General features: G+C 44.8%; 2 protein-coding genes across 4 annotated transcripts in view; both read left to right on the top strand.

Moving 5' to 3' along the window:
* LOC118234498 (high affinity cAMP-specific 3',5'-cyclic phosphodiesterase 7A-like) overlaps nucleotides 1-6,387 on the top strand; it is a 28,656-nt gene extending 22,269 nt beyond the window's left edge. For both annotated transcript variants that reach the window (XM_035431071.1, XM_035431070.1), the window contains exons 7-13: nucleotides 407-507; nucleotides 990-1,121; nucleotides 1,595-1,686; nucleotides 2,293-2,437; nucleotides 2,556-2,652; nucleotides 2,953-3,033; nucleotides 3,576-6,387. In XM_035431071.1, coding sequence (XP_035286962.1) covers nucleotides 407-507; nucleotides 990-1,121; nucleotides 1,595-1,686; nucleotides 2,293-2,437; nucleotides 2,556-2,652; nucleotides 2,953-3,033; nucleotides 3,576-3,772 — 845 coding nt within the window. In that variant the 3' untranslated portion in view covers nucleotides 3,773-6,387. The remainder of the gene's footprint in view (nucleotides 1-406; nucleotides 508-989; nucleotides 1,122-1,594; nucleotides 1,687-2,292; nucleotides 2,438-2,555; nucleotides 2,653-2,952; nucleotides 3,034-3,575) is intronic.
* Nucleotides 6,388-7,005: 618 nt separating this feature from the next.
* On the top strand, nucleotides 7,006-15,625 carry LOC118234426 (armadillo repeat-containing protein 1-like). Of its 2 annotated transcripts, none has more exons than XM_035430948.1 (7): nucleotides 7,006-7,234; nucleotides 8,385-8,591; nucleotides 9,359-9,450; nucleotides 10,703-10,892; nucleotides 11,528-11,644; nucleotides 13,041-13,115; nucleotides 14,637-15,625. In XM_035430948.1, exons 2-7 carry the CDS (start codon nucleotides 8,430-8,432, stop codon nucleotides 14,826-14,828), a joined length of 828 nt encoding a protein of 275 aa, XP_035286839.1. In that variant the 5' UTR covers nucleotides 7,006-7,234; nucleotides 8,385-8,429; the 3' UTR covers nucleotides 14,829-15,625. The 2 variants fall into 2 exon arrangements, with proteins under 2 accessions (XP_035286839.1, XP_035286838.1); XM_035430947.1 differs by having other exon boundaries at nucleotides 8,382-8,591.
* The last annotated feature ends 3,124 nt before the right edge of the window (nucleotides 15,626-18,749 follow it).

Here is an 18,749-nt window from a genome sequence, read left to right as displayed (position 1 = left end):
GACGGTTTATATCAAAATGATTGCCTCTGATAAGAAGATTTACCCAATTTGGTGTTATGAACACAGAATATTTTGGGTCCGTATTTAATTAGGATTCCAGTTTATTTGGTTGAAGGGGCATGGTGCTGTTGAGCTTTGTGTAGTATCTTTAGCACTCCTCCTGAGGTCTTTTTAATCGTGGAGTGTGGTGTGATTGGCATGTTTTGTGGGAGGAGCTTTAAGTGAAAGGTCAATGGTCCATAGGTATTCCCACATTCGTTCTCCCTCCAAAAAGAAAAGACATGACTCGTTTACCTTTTGCTTAGCAACCACCGCAAGCACCATCGCTGTATACAATATGCTGGTTGTTGACGCCACGGTGGTGCTAGGCTAACCGCCTGTTCTCTTCCTGGCTGTGCTTTCTCAGTCATGGTTCAGGAGGACTACCGCAGTCAGAACCCTTACCACAACGCTGTCCATGCGGCGGACGTGACCCAGGCTATGTACTGTTACCTGCAGGAGCCAAAGGTGAGCAGACTCAACCAGAGATGTACTGTAAAAAAACAGGCCAGTATCACAGGCGTGCACTCTTTAATGGCGTGATGGTCAAATTTTGATTGTAAAGTGCAGAAGAAAGTACTACAGAACAAGGTAAATGGTTGTATCATGAGACCACCAATGGGGTTGTGAGAATGCCACACTTTATGCCATGTTGTGAAACATGGCGTAAAGTATTTTTATATAATTGCACTTACAAAAAATGTAGAAAAGGGCAAGATATGTTTTTTGGAATGCACAGTTTATGGAAAAAACATCATGCATTGACTAGTATTTAACCCTCATGTTCACCACTGTGTAAGGGCTGCATGCTTTGTAGCATGTATTTAACCCCCATGTTCACCCCTGTTATGGATTGGGTGCTTTGTAGCGTGCGTTTAGCTCTGATAGTAAGCGAATGAGCTGCTTGGTCTTCTGAGTGCTTGGTGCTGAGAATGCCTTGTTGTGTCCAGCTGGCCCAGTCTCTCACCTCCTGTGACATCCTCCTGGGCCTCCTGGCGGCCGTCACCCACGACCTGGACCACCCGGGGGTCAACCAGCCTTTCCTCATCAAGACCAACCACCACCTGGCAGCTCTGTACAGGGTAAGAGCGCCCCCTGCAGGGTACACATTGCTAGGGCCCATGTGAATTTTTAATGCTGTTTACTTTTTGCACTGGGTCATTTCCTCCGGAGTACCTGACTGCAGCAAAGTGCTCCTTCTGGGGTGCTCTTTATCAGTTGCAAAGTGGTGAAAAAAGGTCCAAGCTCAGGGAATGATGGGGCTAATTAGGAAGTGATGAGGCTGAATGATGAGGTCGAAGGTCAAAATGATGTGGTCAGAGCAGAAACTGTGCAGAAGGTCATGCCTGAGCGACCAGGATTCCACAGGTAGTCATGGAGATGAAGGGCAGTCTGTTTGAATGCAGTCATGCAGTTCATTTGCTGTGTCTTGAAAAGGTGTATCTAATGAATATGCTTGTATCCGTATTAACTTCCGTTTTATGAAAGCTGTAGTGAGGTAGATGGCTGGTTGCTGGTGCTAATCGGAGCATGCTCGGGTTTGTACCCTCTCTAGAATACCTCGGTTCTGGAGAACCACCATTGGAGGTCAGCAGTGGGCCTGCTCAGAGAGTCTGGACTGTTCTCCCACCTTCCGTCAGAGGACAGGTCAGTTCACACAACAGCCACCTGCTTCACGGGAGACCGTTATCCATCTTCAACCCTTTGAAGAATAGGTTTTCTGGAATGTTTTTTCACAAGTCAGCATTCCATAACTCCATTGCTTTCAATTACCAGTAGCGATTGTGACCTCATCATGAGAATGTTCAATCAAGAATATTCTAATCACAAATGTGTGATCGTAGAGTTAATACAGGGTTAATACCGGGCACATAAACCCAAGTGGATGACTCTTGAATGATATCCATTACATCAGGGCTCCCAAACTCTGTTCCTGGAGATCTACCTCCCTGTTGGTTTTCATTTCAACCCTAATTAGGCGCACTTGACTGTACTAATTAGCAGCTCAATGAGATCTCTGGCTGTTGAATGAGGTGTGCTTTGTTAGGGCAGAAGTGAAAACCCACAGGATGGTTGATCTCCAGGAACAGGGATGGTCATCCCTGCATTACATGAGTTGTTTCATTAAATATATGGTATAACTTTATAAAAGCGTAAGACGTGTGAACCAAAGATCTGCTAGCCAAATATATAATGTCAGTTAATGCAGTCCAGTGTAATATAACCTTTTTGCACTGAATTGCGCATTTGCAGGCTGAACATGGAGGGGCAGCTTGGCTCTCTCATTTTGGCCACAGACATCAGCAGGCAAAACGACTACCTGTGCAGATTCCGGTCTCACTTGGACAGGGAGGACCTCTGCATGGGGAACGCAAGCCACCGGCACTTCCTTCTCCAAGTGCGTGCATCCATTCGCCCCCTGGTGGCCTCTCCCTGCCATTAAAAACTACAGTCTCCGTGTCACCCGACCAGTCTGTGCCTGAACCTAAGCTTGTGGTCCTCTCTGTTTCCTGTAGATGGCGCTGAAGTGTGCGGACATCTGTAACCCCTGCCGGCCGTGGGAGCTCAGCAAAAAGTGGAGTGAGAAAGTAACAGCGGAATTCTTTCGGCAGGGTGAGCTCTTTTTCACACATTGCCCTCTACTGGACAGTGGTGGGACTGCATGCCAGCTGAACGTTTGCCTCTCTTTCTTATTTATTCAGTAATTTATTTTATTTCCATTCCCTCTCTTTCAGTGCTTAATACCTCATTTCATTCACTTGTGCAGCATCCATACATTTTGTTGTATCCATAGTCTCTCCTCTTCTTTTTGCTGTTGGTGTTGCTCTCAATAATAGCCTTGTAAGTTCATTCCCGTAAGTGTGTTTTCTTGCAAGGACTTTTTCTGATTTATTCATTTAATTTCGTCCACAGGGGACATTGAAAAGAAGCTGAAACTCGAAGTCAGTCCGCTGTGTGACAGCCGGCTGAACTCTGTTGCAAATATCCAGATTGGTAAGATTACCAGCTCATTTTAAATCTGGGTAGCAGATCCCAATCATAGCATTTAATGTGCTAAATAACTGCTCTATGAGAACACCTAGATGTAGATTGTACGTGTTTGCATTTTTGGTGACATAAGTGGTGTGTCGAGTATTAAACGGTGTAGGTAGTGTCTGCAGATTTAGTGATGTAGATGGTGTGTATAGACTCTTTTAGTGATGTAGGTTTTGTGTGGGAACCCTTTTAGTGATATAGGTGGTGTGTGTGTGTGTGCACCTTTTCAGTGATGTAGGTGGAGTGTGTGGACCCTTTTAGTGAAGTAGGTGATGTGTGTGGACACTTTTAGTGATGTATGTTGTGTGTGTGGACCCTTTTAGTGATGTGTGTTGTGTGTGTGGACCCTTTTAGTGATGTGTGTGGTGTGTGTGGACCATTTTAGTGATGTAGGTGGTGTGTGTGCACCTTTTTAGTGATGTGTGTGTGCACCTTTTCAGTGATGTGGGCGGTGTTTCTGTGTATTCCCATTGACCTGATCTGTGTGTCGCCCCCTGCAGGCTTCATGACGTTTGTGGTGGAGCCCCTGTTCACGGAGTGGAATCGCTTCTCCGACACGCGGCTGTCCCAAAGCATGCTGGGCCACCTGGCCCAAAACAAGGCCTGCTGGAAGGGGGTCCTACAGGAGCAGGCGCAAGGCACAGAGGAGCAGGGCACGGACTCCAAAACATTACCTCAGGGAAGCAGAGAGTCGTGACCTCTGCCCCCCTGCACAAGTCTGGCTGGGGCCCCAGGGTCAGGGGTCAGGGGTCAGAACAGGACTGAACAGCTTCTTCCAGCGCTGAGCGCAAATGCCTTCATCGCCATCAGGCTGCCTGTCTCCCACCTCTATAAACCACTGATTTTTATTTATTTTATTTTACTCCCCCTCCCCCCACATAGAGCAATACATAGATACCTCATGTTGCTTTCTGCTGTATTTTTGTTTTGACAGAACATTATTATTATTAATAATTTATTATTATTTTATTTTAATTTTTTCCTAGTTATATTGTTGTTTCTCTATAACTGCACAGGCCACCCTGGTAGAGGCCTAAAGGGAACAGGGTGAGAGGGTTCGTGTGCCATTTTGGGAAATGTTCTTGTTTTTAATTACTTTTGAAAGTGATTAGTGAAATGAATAGTGAATGAGTATTCAGAGCAGAGGCTCCTGACTTCAGCGCAGCCTGTGTGATTTGAAATGAATCTTCCTTTTTGTGTTAAAAAAACTGTAAAGTGAAGAGCCACTCCCTTTTGATACCACTGAAGACAGTGTCTTTACAGCGTCTTAACTTTGTGTGTGTGTGTGTGTGTTTGTTTGTGTGTGTGTTTGTGTGTGAGCGTGCATGCGTGCATTCTGTATTAAAGCATCTTGGTTCTGTTGTTCTGCCTTTAAGCACAGAAAATCCTGAAAATCCACTGGCACTAGGCGGACTTTGTCCTAGCGATGACACGTTGTTTGAACAAATGTCTCGAGTGCAGCTCAAAACAAGCCAAATTGCCATAGAAGCTGCCTCCGCTTCCACGGGCGCTGCCCAATGCGGACTCGTGGCCCACGGGGTCGCTTCCGAGAGCCGCAGGGACTACATTTTCACCCAGGATGGTGGGGGGGGGGAATAAGCCCTGGATCGCAGGAAGCAAGAACGCATCACTTCCTTGGGATGACAAAAGCACCTAGCCTTCACTGCCTTTCAAACACTGGAATAAACCGCTCTCGCACACTAGGTTCAGCTATAACCTGGATGAACAGAATTAGCTCAGGGTGTCTGTCAATTTATGTGGATGGATCTGGGAGAAAGCAAACTTCCTTTAAAGCTGTGGTTCTAAAGCTGTGGGTCGCCGTATAAATATGAAGAAAGAAATTAAATGACATACTCTACATGATACTTTCTGCTGGCATTCATACCAGCAAGGTTAAAGTCTGCACTAGTTAAATACATTTTACATGCAGTTGTATTGACATGGTTTAAAAATGTTAATTCCATATTTGAGGATATGTTGTCTCAACCCCAGATTGTCTGTATTCTGTGTCTGGAAAGGTTCTGTGTCTCACCGTTCGTGAGATTAGATTCCTGCAATCTGGTTGGTTTTACCAAGTTTAGGCGGTGTTGTGTCATTGGTCAGTGGTTGGCTTCAGTCACTGTCTTCAGGTCAAGCCCACAAGATTGTAATTTGTAAGAGGAAGCAACTGATCATTGCTTTATCAGCAAAATCACTGGAATTTGGTTGGATTTATAACTCATCAGTCTCTAATCTTGTCAGGCTCAAATTTGCACCAGAATGTGAACCTGATGAGTGAGAAGGGGGCGGAGGGTTACAAAAATATGTTTTTGCTCATTATGTGAGTCCTGGGCTCCTAGTTTGGGGAACACTGCTTGGAAGCTACTGTAGGGCGCCCCCTCTCCCCTTAAATGCAAAGCATGAGTGGCATAAATGGTCACTCTGCACAAAGTGTGTAGCCTGTTCCTAAAGCCCTCTCCCCACATGAAGCATGTGTTAGCATGCCTTCATGCCTTTGTTAGCATGTGTGCTGGAATGCTGGTCATAAGGTTTGACCTTGAGTTGAGTGACATTCACTGGGTCACATTTGGGACTAGGCTTTTTTTACATAACTCATTATATCAGCCTTTTTAAAGCATGGCCTTTGGTTACAAAAGTTGTTTTGTAAAGAGTTAGTAGATAACTCTAACCGTAATGGTTTTATGATTGCATACTTTGCCCGTAGTGAGTCAAGGTTAACTCAGACCGAAGCTATCGGAGTGTGTTCGTATGAGCTGATGTTTAAACATGCAACCAGGGAAACTGCAACTGATGCCCAAGCTATGCACAATGCTAAGTGACCAAACCAGTTCTTAATAAGAGATGCATGGTCTTCACTGCACTGTCCAATTGCCTTTTGCGGTTAAAAGGTTTGATTTTGTTGATGTTAAAAAATAAAATAAAAAACTGCAGTAAGATGTATTTTAGCAAACATTCCATATTTTGTTTTTTTAAATATTGTTTTTGACTATGGTGGTTCAGTTGTGTTTCTGGTTTTATTTTGTATTATTATTATTATTATTATTATTATAAATAAGACTGGGTGCTTCTCTTATTTCTATATTGCCCTTGTAATTACTACTAAGACTGTTCCATAAAATTGTTTACAATTTGTAACAGCCATTTTGGGGAGAAGATTTTAGCATCAAGCCATTTTTATAAGCTTTGATGTTTTGACCTTTTGATATGTGCCCACTGCAGTTACATTTTGAGTAATAAAACTCTACAAATGCAGAAATTTTGCCTGTTTTATTGCCAGATAAAGATTTGCCTAATAAAAATGCTTAAAAACAACAGGTAGCCTTTTTTTTTGTGATTCACAGCATATGACTGGAAGCTGATAGTTACAGCTAGGATCTCAACATTTATCCAAGTAAGGTTGGTGTGAGTTTAGTACTGGCAATATAACAAAAACCTAAAGTACCTGATTAAAATAATCAAGGTGTTGATTGAGGCCCTGAGTTGTTGATTAATTGCATTTAGTGATTTATTACTGTGCAAGAACAAATGCCTGCTCCCACGGAAAAGTGGAGACCGCAATATATTTCATCCAAACAGTATTTGGATTTAATAAAGTTGTGTACATTTGGAATCACACAGCTACAACTCAGTAAAGGCAGGCTGTCATTGGGATTCTAAAACTGTTATTCATTAGAAGGTTCCAGGGATTCCTCAGCAAAGTGAATGAACGTTCGCCTGTATGTATTTTATTTATATTTCCATAGTTGTAATATTTATATTGTAATAAATGACGTGTATGATGCGAATAAGAAGGGATCGGTGAAAACCATTCTGCTATATCACCGAACTCTATGATATATTCTATGGATGATCTTTGAACTCTTATAAGGCAGACGCTGAATGGCTATTTGTCGAAGCTACTCCGCGTTATTTGCCCAATCAGAAACACCGTAAGTTTGACGCGTTTACCAAAGCATTGATTAAGTGGAAAAAAAATAACGTGATCAGACGTAAGCAAAATAAATAGCTAATGTTTTTAGATTAACGCACTCAAGAATTAAACGTAACACTACCTCGTTCATACGGGTGTATATGTATAACCAGCCTTACGTGAATCCTTCCCAAGTTATATCGCTATATGTTTAAAGACACATTTCTCAGCCGAAGACGGATCTCCGAGGTATGTTGGCTTTTCCAGGGTGTTTCCCGACAGCGTCGGATGAAAGCATTGCTGTGCCAAAATAATTATCGAGCTGAAGTTACGCTGTCCTCGCTATGTGTTCTTTTATTAATTAAGCAACAGAGCGAAACACCGATCGCTAAGTAGATGGTCTTCCTTTTAGTCGGTGGAGAGTGCGAAGACAAAAGAATAGCTAACGTTAGCGAGCTATAATTCAGCTGGCTAGTGATGGCAGCGTTAACGAGCTTGTTGGCTAGCCGAACCACTAAAATGGCCGGGTAGCCAACTCATTTTACGCTGGCTTTATGGCTCATCAAAACATGCTGTCCTTTATATAGTGTATTATACTATATCCATCTTACCCAGTACAAAGCCACAGCTTTTTGTTTCATTCCGAATCAGGAGACATGGGACACTACAATAATACTCGTGATTGTGTGGCTAACTAGCAGAACTGCTACTTGGGTTGAAATGCCGGAGACATTAGCTGCCGTTTTAAAAGTATATATCGCGGGCAAGCTGGCTGACCAACAAACACCGTAGCAAGCTGTGTTCTTTTAAGGCTACACTGCTTTTCATTAGTGCTAATCATCAGCCGGTCAGGTTTTGGCAGATGTATTTCTTTTTGCTGGTCTATCCTGATTTGTTTTTGTTTATGACTTGCCTAAATAATTTCCATACAAATGGGACGACAGTGTCAACCGACGTCATGTGAAATTCAAGAACAATTGTTCGTAACGCAGCCGGGCAACTAGCTATGATAGAAATACTATACTTTTAAAACTTTAATCTTCTTTCAGCTAGGCTTGAACTCACCTTGGTACCACCCACCGAATGTATTAGGCCTATTTGCTCCTTGTGTAACCGGTATTCTTTATATTGAGCACCTGTAATATTCAACTGCACCAGTCCTGAAGTAAATGGATCATTAGCTCGCTAAGATCAAGTTAATGTTTATTGTGTAATTATTTTATCACAGGAGGTTTTTGTTATCATGTCACATTGCTTGTAGATTAGCATGGCCTAACCAGAAGTACATTTTCCTTTGCCATTAAACATGCCAAGTGTTAAAAACTTGATGCAGTGTTGACCTCGTCTTCCAATTGTGCCTGCATCTGATTTCGTAAGTTACTGTTGATCCCTGCAGCAGAAGCGGGATATTTGGACGTTCATGGCACACTGAGTCGAGCGCACCATGACCGCTGAGCCGGATGCGTTGGCCGTGGTTAACCAGCTGCGGGACCTGGCCGCCGACCCACTCAACCGGCGAGCGATCGTCCAGGATCAAGGCTGTCTGCCCGGTCTCATCCTTTTTCTAGACCATCCCAACCCCCAGGTGGTGTACTCTGCCCTTCTGGTAAGTTCTGAATACCCACCTTCCTTTTCCAGGATGCACACCACTCGACTCGAAATTCCAGGATTAAACTAGAGGTGTATTTTAACCGTCAACTAATTTTTGAATGAAAGCATGCGTTAAATTCATAAAATGATTCAAGGTCAATGGCAGAAGTAAATGCTGTTTGTTTTCTCTATATTATGTGGGATTCTGCTACTAGCTGTCAGAATCAGCTGTGTTTATTAAACTCCTTTAAGCCTGGAGGCAGTCATCTTAAAATCCGCTGCTCGGGTCTTTAATTTTGTGCTGTCAGATAAACCAGTATTCACTGTGTTTTCAATAATTTCTTTGCTCTCGGTGGAAAGACTCATGTGCATCAGTAGGATTAAAAGAAAATAACACACACTCTTACTCATTCTCTCTTCCTATCTCACACTCACACATATATACACACATTTATTTGCACTTACTTTCTCCCAAGCTTGCTCTCTCTCTCCCCCCTCTGTCTTCATCATACACACTTAGACACACACACACACACACATACACACACACAGACATCCGCACTTATTTTCTTCCTAGCTCGCTCGCGCTCTCTCTCTCGCACACACATAATGGTGAAATGCGGTGGCAGGCTGTACCTTTAGTTCAAAGGTCAAGTTCCAGTTCAGCCCTTTGGGACCATGTGGGTCAGTGGTGTAAAGTGTGATTGCCTGTTGCTGGGGTCACATGACGCTGGTGTGTGGCCATGGCCCCTCCCCGCTGATGCATGTCACTGTTGTCTGCAGGCCGTTCGTTACCTGGCAGAATGCCGTGCCAACCGAGAGAAGATGAGGGGGGAGCTGGGCATGATGCTGAGCTTGCAGAACGTCATGCAGAAGTAAGTCCCTCTGGCTGGAAGTACCTGGGATATGGGCGTTTCACACAGGGGAAGTCCTGCACATGCCAGCTTTCTTTGACTGACACCACCAGACCCCCACCACTCACCCCCATGTCCAGAGTTCATTGTTCTGATCCCTGCTGAGCGTGCTGTCTCAAGTGTGCTCTCTCTTGTGTAGCAGATCAGGGTATAGATCTGGCTCCATGTTTATTTTGTGTCAGGCAGAGCTGTGTAGCGTGTTTACCCATAAACACTACTGAGGTGTACTACTTCTGAAATGATGCAGAATGATTGGGGGGGGGGGGGGTGTTCATGTTAAATGAAGCTATTTATTAATTTTTTTAAGGTAGAAAATGTGCATTTAATGCAGTTGTGATCAGTCATGGATGATTCCTTGCACTTTGGCCCAGAGTAGTGTTAGGTGCTAACCCAAAGCTCCAGTGGCTTTGTTTAATTGCTCCAGTGAATCTAGCAGACCGCATTTATGAATGAAGGTCTTTGTGTGTGCTTGTGTGTCTGTGTTTTTTATTGTGTGGATATACCGGCCTGAAAGCAGTGTTTGTGTACACTTTTCTCAAAGTGCTTATCATTCAGATGGCTAATAAATGACCTTGTGTTTCCCCCTGTAATATGTTTAAACAGCTTAGAGGACTTTACTGAGTCCGGATTTACAACGCGACTCGTTTAGATGTTCAGATAAGTTGGGGGGGTTTGAATTTTCTCACCTACATGGGGCATTTATCCTGTATGCCTGCATTTTTCTACTCAGAAACCCTTTCTGAGGTTGCTGAGATGCAGTGCTTAAGTCCTGACTGGTTCAGTTCAGGGAGAGAGAATAACAGGCTGGTGACTGGCGGGTCCTGTGTTCATAACCAGAGAGCCCTTAGCTGGACCCCGGTGGCTCCACAGCGCTCCTGTGGTCCAATATATCAAGTGTGCAGCTGAGCTGCCTTAAGGGAAATGTGCCCACACAGCATGTAATGTACAAAGGGAAGTCCTGTGGCCCAGCCCAAGAACAGAAATGGACCAATTTTACAGTTCAAAGGCAAGTTGATGATAAATTACATTGCAGAGCTAATTTAGGAGTTGTTTTCAATCCTTATGAATGAATGTTTTGTCTCAGTTTAAGTCTGTGCATAGTTGACCGATTTAAAATGAGCTGGAGGATATCTTGTTTTTTTGTACCATGTCCACTCAAATGCAGATTGTTCCTGTTCAGTGTTTGCAGTAAGCGGGATTGTTGTGTTGCCAGGACGACGACCCCCGGTGAGACCAAGCTCCTGGCCTCCGAGGTGTACGAGCTCCTGCAGGCGGCGGGCAGCGCCGCGGACGACCAGCCCGAGGGCGGGGCCTCCTGCCGGCGCAAGGCCCAGTTCTTCCTGGGCACCACCAACAAGCGTGCCAAAACCGTGGTGCTGCACATCGACGGCCTGGACGACTCGGTGAGTGGCTCGCCGTTCAAACAAGCGCGTTCGAAATGCGGCCTTGTCCCATCAGCGCATTCTGAACAGTGCTTCGCATTCGTGTGCTTTAATTGCGATGTTTATGATGTGTGCGTTTGAAATGCACTGTTTCTGGTGCATGCGTTTAATGCACTGTTTCTGGTGCATGCGTTTAATGCACTGTTTCTGGTGCATGCGTTTAATGCACTGTTTCTGATACATGCGTTTGTAATGCACGGTTTCTGATACATGCGTTTGTAATGCACTGTTTTTGATACATGCGTTTGTAATGCACTGTTTCTGATACATGCATTTGTAATGCACTGTTTCTGATACATGCATTTGTAATGCACTGTTTCTGATACATGCATTTGTAATGCACTGTTTCTGATACATGCATTTGTAATGCACTGTTTCTGGTACATGCATTTGTAATGTTCTGTTTCTGATACATGCATTTGTAATGCACTGTTTCTGATACATGCATTTGTAATGCACTATTTCTGATACATGCGTTTGTAATGCCCAGTTTCTGACACGTGCATTTGAAATGCGATGTTTCTGACGCATGCGTTTTAAATGCGATGTTTCTGACACATGCGTTTGTAATGCGGCCCGTCCCTTTCCGCTGACAGAGCCGCCGCAGCCTGTGTGAGGAGGCCCTGCTGAAGATCAGGGGCGTCATCAGCTTCACCTTCCAGATGGCCGTGAAGCGCTGCATCGTCCGCATCCGCTCCGACCTGAAGGCCGAGGTGAGACCCAAACCCCCCCCTTTCTGGGGCTTTCAGTGTGCCCCCCTCGCCCCTTCTAGCTAATTGTGCAATGACTAGTTAGGCTTCATAACGATCTCTTTACTGATAAGAGAAATCGTCAGAAAAGAGAAAAGAAATGCTAACTTAACTACGGTATGTAGATATAACGTGTTGTACATCCAGTGCAGGTCAGTGGCTCTACATTGCAGTAATCCAATTCTCCATTATGGTTTTTCACAGGCATGATGGGGCCTTATTCGGACATCATCCCTCCAATATAGTAATTTAGAGCAGTGACTCCTCTCTGGTATAGTAATGTAGATAAACGACTCTCCTGTTTCATATCGTAATGTAGAGAATCTTCTCCCCAATGTAGACCAGTGACTCCACTATTCAATCCTATAGAAATGTAGACCAGTGACTCCACTATTCAATCCTATAGAAATGTAGACCAGTGACTCCTCTATTTACTATAGGAATATAGTATAGAAATGTAGACCAGTGACTCCTCTATCTATTATAGGTGTGCAGTGTTGTAATTTAGACCAGCGACTCCTCTTTCCAGTAGTTCCTGGTGACATTCAACAGGAACTCCAGTGTAGTTCCCGTTGAATGACAAAACGTAGAGCGATGACTCTTCTTTTCTGTGTAGGAAGCTAGAATCAAATTGTTCCATTTAATATTATACTTCTAACAGTGATTCTTCTCTTTACTATTGTACTGTAGAGTGGCGAGTACTCTGTTCATTTTATTAATGCAGAACAGAGATTCAGATATAGTGCAGTATTATAGAAGGTATAGTAGAAGGTTGGCTCCTCTGTCCAGTATAATAATGTGGAGCACTGACTCTTGTCTGCACGTCTGTAATCTACGACACTGACTCCTTTGTGCTGTTCACTGACTCCTCTCTCCAGACTAGTAATGAGAGATCAGTATGCACAGTATGCATTCTCAGGGCTGTCACAGTCAGGGAGTGCAGTCTTGGGGGCAGTCACAGTCACAGAGCATGCTGTCTTGGGCAGTCACAGTCACAGTGCATGCTGTCTTGGGCAGTAACAGTCACAGTGACAGCATGCAGTCTTGGGCAGTAACAGTCACAGTGACAGAGCATGCAGTCTTGGAGCCAGTCAGAGTCAGTCTGCAGTCTTTGAACAGACCCAGTGTGAGTATGCAGTCTTGGAGCAGTCACAGTCAGTCTTGGAGCAGTCATAGTCAGTCTTGGAGCCAGTCACAGTCAGTCTGCAGTCTTTGAAAAGACCCAGTGTGAGTTTGCAGTCTTGGAGCAGTCACAGACAGGGCGTGTATTATTAGAGCACTGCTGTGCATTCTGGGTACTCCAGCAGAGCTGTGCTGATGCGTGGTGTCAAACGCGCTCTGTTTCGCTCTCTCTCTGCAGGCTCTGGGGTCGGCCATCGCCTCCACCAAAGTGATGAAAGCTCAGCAGGTGGTGAAGAGCGAGGATGGGGAGGAGGTGAGTCTGGCTTCAGGAGGGCACCCTACGCTCAGAGAGAACACTGTCCTTAACAAGGTCAGAAGTCATCACACAAAAGTAATCACACAAGGCCAGCAAGAGCCTCACTGATTCACACAAAGGGCTTCCTGTGTCTCTTCTTCTGTCTCACAGAACAGAATCCTGGTTCAGCTGCAGGTATATTGGCTATCAATTTTAAATCTGTGGGCTAAGACAGGACTACCCAGGTCCTGCTGGCCACAGAATCTGGCGGTACTTTCTTCAACTGTGTACTGCACAGCCTTTTCCCTTATGAGCTTACAGCTGGACCTGGCGTTGAGCTGTGCTGGTGTAACAGGACTGCAGCCCTGCACGTTTCCCAGCCCTCCTGAAAGCACTGACTCACTCACACAGGGATGGGCAGCGCAGGGCAGGGGAACCGGTTCAGTCAGAGCTTGAGTGAAGGACAGCGCAGGGAGCTTCGCACTCACGAGTAATCATCTGTCCAGTCACACGGTTGAGTGTCAGGCAGGAGAAGGGACTGCAGGAAGAGTGGCCCTTCAGGGTAATTCCCTTGCTTTCTTTTTAAGCAGCTTAGCTGCTCTGCCTGGCCCTCTGACAGAGAGCTGGAGTGAAACAGGCTCACAGTGCACTCTTTGTTCATTTAATATTCACTTAGACTGGGATAGAGTTCACCATGTTGGAAGCATTGAGCAGTGAACATTTGAATCCAGCATCACGATCTACCAATCCTATTTTTGGCTGGACCGCAGAATGACCTGTGACTGACTGAATGAGTGATGAAGTTACACCATTGGTTGGCCGGACCACGTGTGTTAGGTCCAGCCATATACTAGGTTTTAACCTGGTCTTGTTTCCTTTGCTGTTTCCTGCTCTTCCACACTTTTCCAGCAGGTGACAGCCTCCCATTTGCTCCCTAAACTGCAGTCAGCCATTGAGAGCAGAGTTACACGTTCATTTCACTTCCATTTGTTTCTAAGGTTATATTAACACACGAGTAGATAGGTTTGTGCTGCAATACATGATTACACCACCAGGGGGAAGCAGCTGCCAACCACAGCAGGAAACGGATGTTTCCTGTAATTACCAGCAGTTAAAAAATACTAGACTAGAAAGTGTTCTTAAATGCATTGTGATTATAAGAAGGCGTCCCAATTAACAAAAAATAATATCAGGGGGTTCAGAGCTCTTCAAAAAAATCTTTTGATGCCCACATTTTCTATCAATTATTCTCTTCTGAAACTGTCCCCGTTGTTTTATTCTACTTAAGATGGCTGAGGTTTTGTATCGGGGTTGTAAGAGCTGACATTTTCAGGGGTGCTGAGTCCATTGTTGTGATGCATTGCTGGTGGACAGCACTTGTACAGCCCACTGTACAGTTTTTATAGGCCTTTGAATTTAGGAGAACATGAACTTGAGGGAACCCGAAACTTCCTTTCGCTGAAGGCACGTGCACGTTAGGCGACTCTGTAGTAAAACTGGCAGACCTGTTGTGACCAGCTGATTCTGTGCCTGGCCCAGGTGCTGGTGCCGTTCCCCGAGGACGGCCCGGTGGAGGTGGAGCAGAACACGGATCTTCCGGACTACCTGCCGGAAGAGGAGAGCCCCTCCCAGGAGCCGGACAAGGCGGTGTCCCGCGTGGGCTCCGCCCAGGACGGCGTCGGCTGGCTCAACACCGCCGCAAACTTTTTATCCCGCTCCTTCTACTGGTGACGAGCTGGCTGCCAACCTCGCCCCTTTCGCAGACCCCGCCCACCCACCCCGCCCTCCTCACTCCTTGCCCAATCACTCAATAACTTGTACTGCGATTGGCTGCCTGTCTGTCTGTCTGTGGAGTGCAGGACTGCAAGGAGCGACTCTGAATAAACTAGCAGGATGGGAAAATGAGCTAGAACAACAACCGGCAGAACACACACATGCACACACGCACACACACACATCCTCGCACATGCGTGCAAGCACGCACACTTTTATCCTCAGCTCACAGAACTGAAAACATCAGCTGATGAGAACTGGGTTCAGAAGTGGTTTCTTAATTTTTTTTTTTCCTATTAATCTCTCTTTTTTTTTTTTTAAACTTTTTTTTTGGTGGAGGGGGGCGCGGTAGGTGTTGAATAAATATCCACATTCCGCTCTCTGGTTCTGAAACGGGTCCATCTTTTTCTAAAAACGAAGCGCAAGAGAAAACCAAAGGGGCCCACGCTGGTGCTTTTCCAGTGGAGATCCCACCCCCATCCTGGCTGCAGGCTCCGCCCACAGGCACAAACCGCCCAGGGCGGAGCTGCACTTGTTAACTTCACGAGCTCCATTTTCCTTTTTGTGTTCGCCTTTGCCTGATACCTCTGAAATTATTTTACATTTACATTTTTTTTCTCTACCTTTTTCCCCACGCTGGATCTTTCCTTAATTTAATTTCCATGCTGTAAAACCCCGTGTCTCATGGTTGCTGCCTTCTCTTTGGGTTTACGGTTTTCGCCCACTTTTGTCGTGTGTGCCTTTTGGAATCCTGGCAAAACTTTCTTTTTTTTTCTGTCTTCTCTCTTTTATTTTTCTCCCTCAAAGATCCCTCTATCTAAAACAGACGATCACAGAGCAGACGCAGTCGTAGCGGGCCAGCACGCCGGCTGCGGTCAGATTATGCGAGTGCTGTGCAGCTCTCTCTCTCGCTGTCTCTCGCTCGCTTGCTCTCTCTCTCTCTCTCTCTCTCTCTCTCTCTCTCTGAGCCGTGCCCGTGAGGCTGGACGAGCAGCAGAGCTCTGGGCCTCCTGTCGCTGCGAGAGGAGGCTCGCTTCTGTGTGCTCAGGGGTTTGATGGAGATCCGCACTGCTAGCTCACTTGGCAGTTGACTGTTTTTTTTTTTCCCCCCGCTGTCACTTTCGTTTGCTTGGCCGTCTGTGTTAAGGAGGTTCTGTGCACAGTTGTGGGGGGGAACAGGGGTTTGGCTTGGTGAGCAGAGGGGTTAACCCTGAGTGGTGAGAAGGCAGAAGTGTGTAAACGGTGTTGAGTTAAGGGTGGTGTGTGCCTTGAGCCTTGCTGTTTTACTTCCCTAGTTAACTGCGGTTCACAGCTCTGCGTAGATACTGTCTCTCTTTTTTACGGCTCGATTTTGGCTTTATCACCTAGTTCTCTTTTTTTGTTTTTCTAACCATCTGTGTGCATTATAAAGGTCAACAATGCTCCTGAAAACAATTACAGTGCTCCTCTGAACTGTGTATTCAAGGATAAGCCCCGAGTAATGCTTGCCAGTTTATTTAACCATGTTCTAAGTACTTTTGTGTTTTTCTGAAATTAAGTTTGACCCTTTTGATCAAGTTCTTATCCGATTTTCAACATTGTCAAGTCTTGAAAGATTGATTAGCAAAAAGAAACTGCCAAACTTGCCAAATGTGTGTTTTTGTTAATGCCTGCATCTAAAGTGTGGTACAGAAATCAGGCAGCCAGCAGTGTCCTTTATAGTTTGTCTGTGATACAGAGCGAATAGATTACATGAATTCTCTTTTTAAATCAGGTTTATTCACTCAGAAATGGTGCCTCTTCAAAATTCTAAAGTACGTGCTCAGATCTTACAGGTTACATTATGTCGTCCAGGTATTTGTAACCAGACAGATTCTGAGTTGCTGATTGGCTGAGAATGGCAGTGTCTGGTGAGCTACAAACTAAGGAGAGGGAGCACTCTGCATTTAATCTCGTAATGCTCCTGAATTGTCAGTTGGTCACGTTGTGAGACATGCCTGGACCTGCTGTGGTCTGCTTTCAGACACTGAACATGGGCAGCATTACGCGCACCTGAAACCCAGGGTTAGAGCTTGGTTGGACGCATCAGGAATGTATAGATCTTACTCACAAGACCCATTTGCTTGCTGTGTGCATGCCTATGTCCGGCTGAAACGTACCACGATGTCTTACGAGTATGTGTCTGGCTTTTTTTCCCCCACAATATGCAATGTTTGTATCAAAATTTGGTTGTCACCCCACAGATAGTTTTCCCTTCATTTTGGCTTGAAACCATTCAGATTATTAAGTGTGCGAAGTGTAAACTGCGAATGTTGATATTTACACTAATATCCAGTGATTTACCTTAGTATGTAGCATAAGTACTAACCAAGGGAAATGTATGTGGTGATTCCACTGATGTTTGCTAAGGGACAGATCCTAATGCTAATCCCCGCATTAAAGATTTGAAGTGACGTCCATACACTTGTTTTGTTGCTGCACGCACAACCTTTTGACTTTATTCTTAAAGTGTTTTTTAATTTAAAAAGTCTGTTACATTTTCACCCCACCTACTGTTAAACACCACATTTTCTGATATGTACAGAACCAATATTTGCAATGGTTTTTGTTTTTTAAAATCACTTCTGGCACCATCGTGTTTCCATGTCAATGACTTGTGCTTGGAATCTGTTCAGGTATGTCTGTATATAAATGTATATTTTATGTTCTTCCTGAAGAAATGCAAGGCAAAGAATGTTCAGGGGCTGTAGCTGCTCTGTTGGCCCTTTGCACCATCTAGTGGTGAAAGCCAGGTACTGTTGCTTTAGGGGAGCTACTCTTTGAGCCAATGAGAGAAAAACCATCACTGCAGCCAAGTGACCCCTGGAGTTGAGTACAGTCTTCGTTAGCGGCTTTGCCGGCTTCATGCGTTCGAGCTTTGCATCCACAGTGTGTTTGTGTATTGTACAGTATGTGAAGTGTCATGAGATCTCAGAAGCATTACCTGTCTCATTGACGGATACCTGCAGAGAACATTGGATAATAAAATTTGAAACCAAGCCTGTATGATTTTCTTCTTTTTCCCCCCCTCTAGAGTTGCATGAAGGTTAGGCAGTTTCCAGTTTTTTCTTGCCTCTCGTCTAAGAGAACTTAACGGATCTAAAACCCTGGATGCTATTGGGTGAAGCGCTTTGGGGTTCTCCTGAGTTTGGAATAGTGGATTGTGGGGCCACCATGACAACATGTAAAGGAGTTGAGTAACCTCTATTAATTGCCACCGCAGGAGGTGTTGGGTTAATTTGGGTTTACCGTAACATTTTTTAATTGACGAGATCGCTAACATTCTGACCAGTGAGTACTGTGTGAATGGAGAAGCCATTTGTTTGAATTGATTGTTACTTCATTGTCATATGTGTATGTCTATTCACCATTTTAAGCGGGTCTACTGTGCTAACGAGGCCAACGATGGGCTGGGATTTTTGGGTCTCTTTTCCACACTAGAATTAGCCAGACTAATGTGATCTGGATATCCCCCCTCCCCCCCCCCCCCCCCCCCCCCAAGCGACAGTTACGCCGGGAGAAGGCCTTTCCTGAGGGGGTTGGCTGTTGAACGACGGCAGTTTTATTTCATATGGTCAGGTGATCTGTAAGACAGCTGACGTTCGGCTTGGCAATCTGCATACTAATGAGCGTCATTAACAGACGTGCATTCTGATTTATATGTTCGACCTTGACAAGTCAAAGACAATTATGAATTATTTCAGGAGGGAGGAGGGATTATAATTCATTTTCATTTTATCCCTATGAGACATGATCTTTTTGCATAAACTGGCTAGTTATCTTTCCTTTTCATACGTAGCCCTGCCGACTGTTCATTTTAAGATAATGTTTTAAAGACTAGAGTTCAAGGCCTGTTTTTGC

The sequence above is a fragment of the Anguilla anguilla genome, chromosome 8, assembly GCF_013347855.1.
Source record: "Anguilla anguilla isolate fAngAng1 chromosome 8, fAngAng1.pri, whole genome shotgun sequence".
Classification (NCBI taxonomy): Eukaryota; Metazoa; Chordata; class Actinopteri; order Anguilliformes; family Anguillidae; genus Anguilla; species Anguilla anguilla.
This window is presented reverse-complemented; position numbering and strand designations above follow the sequence as displayed.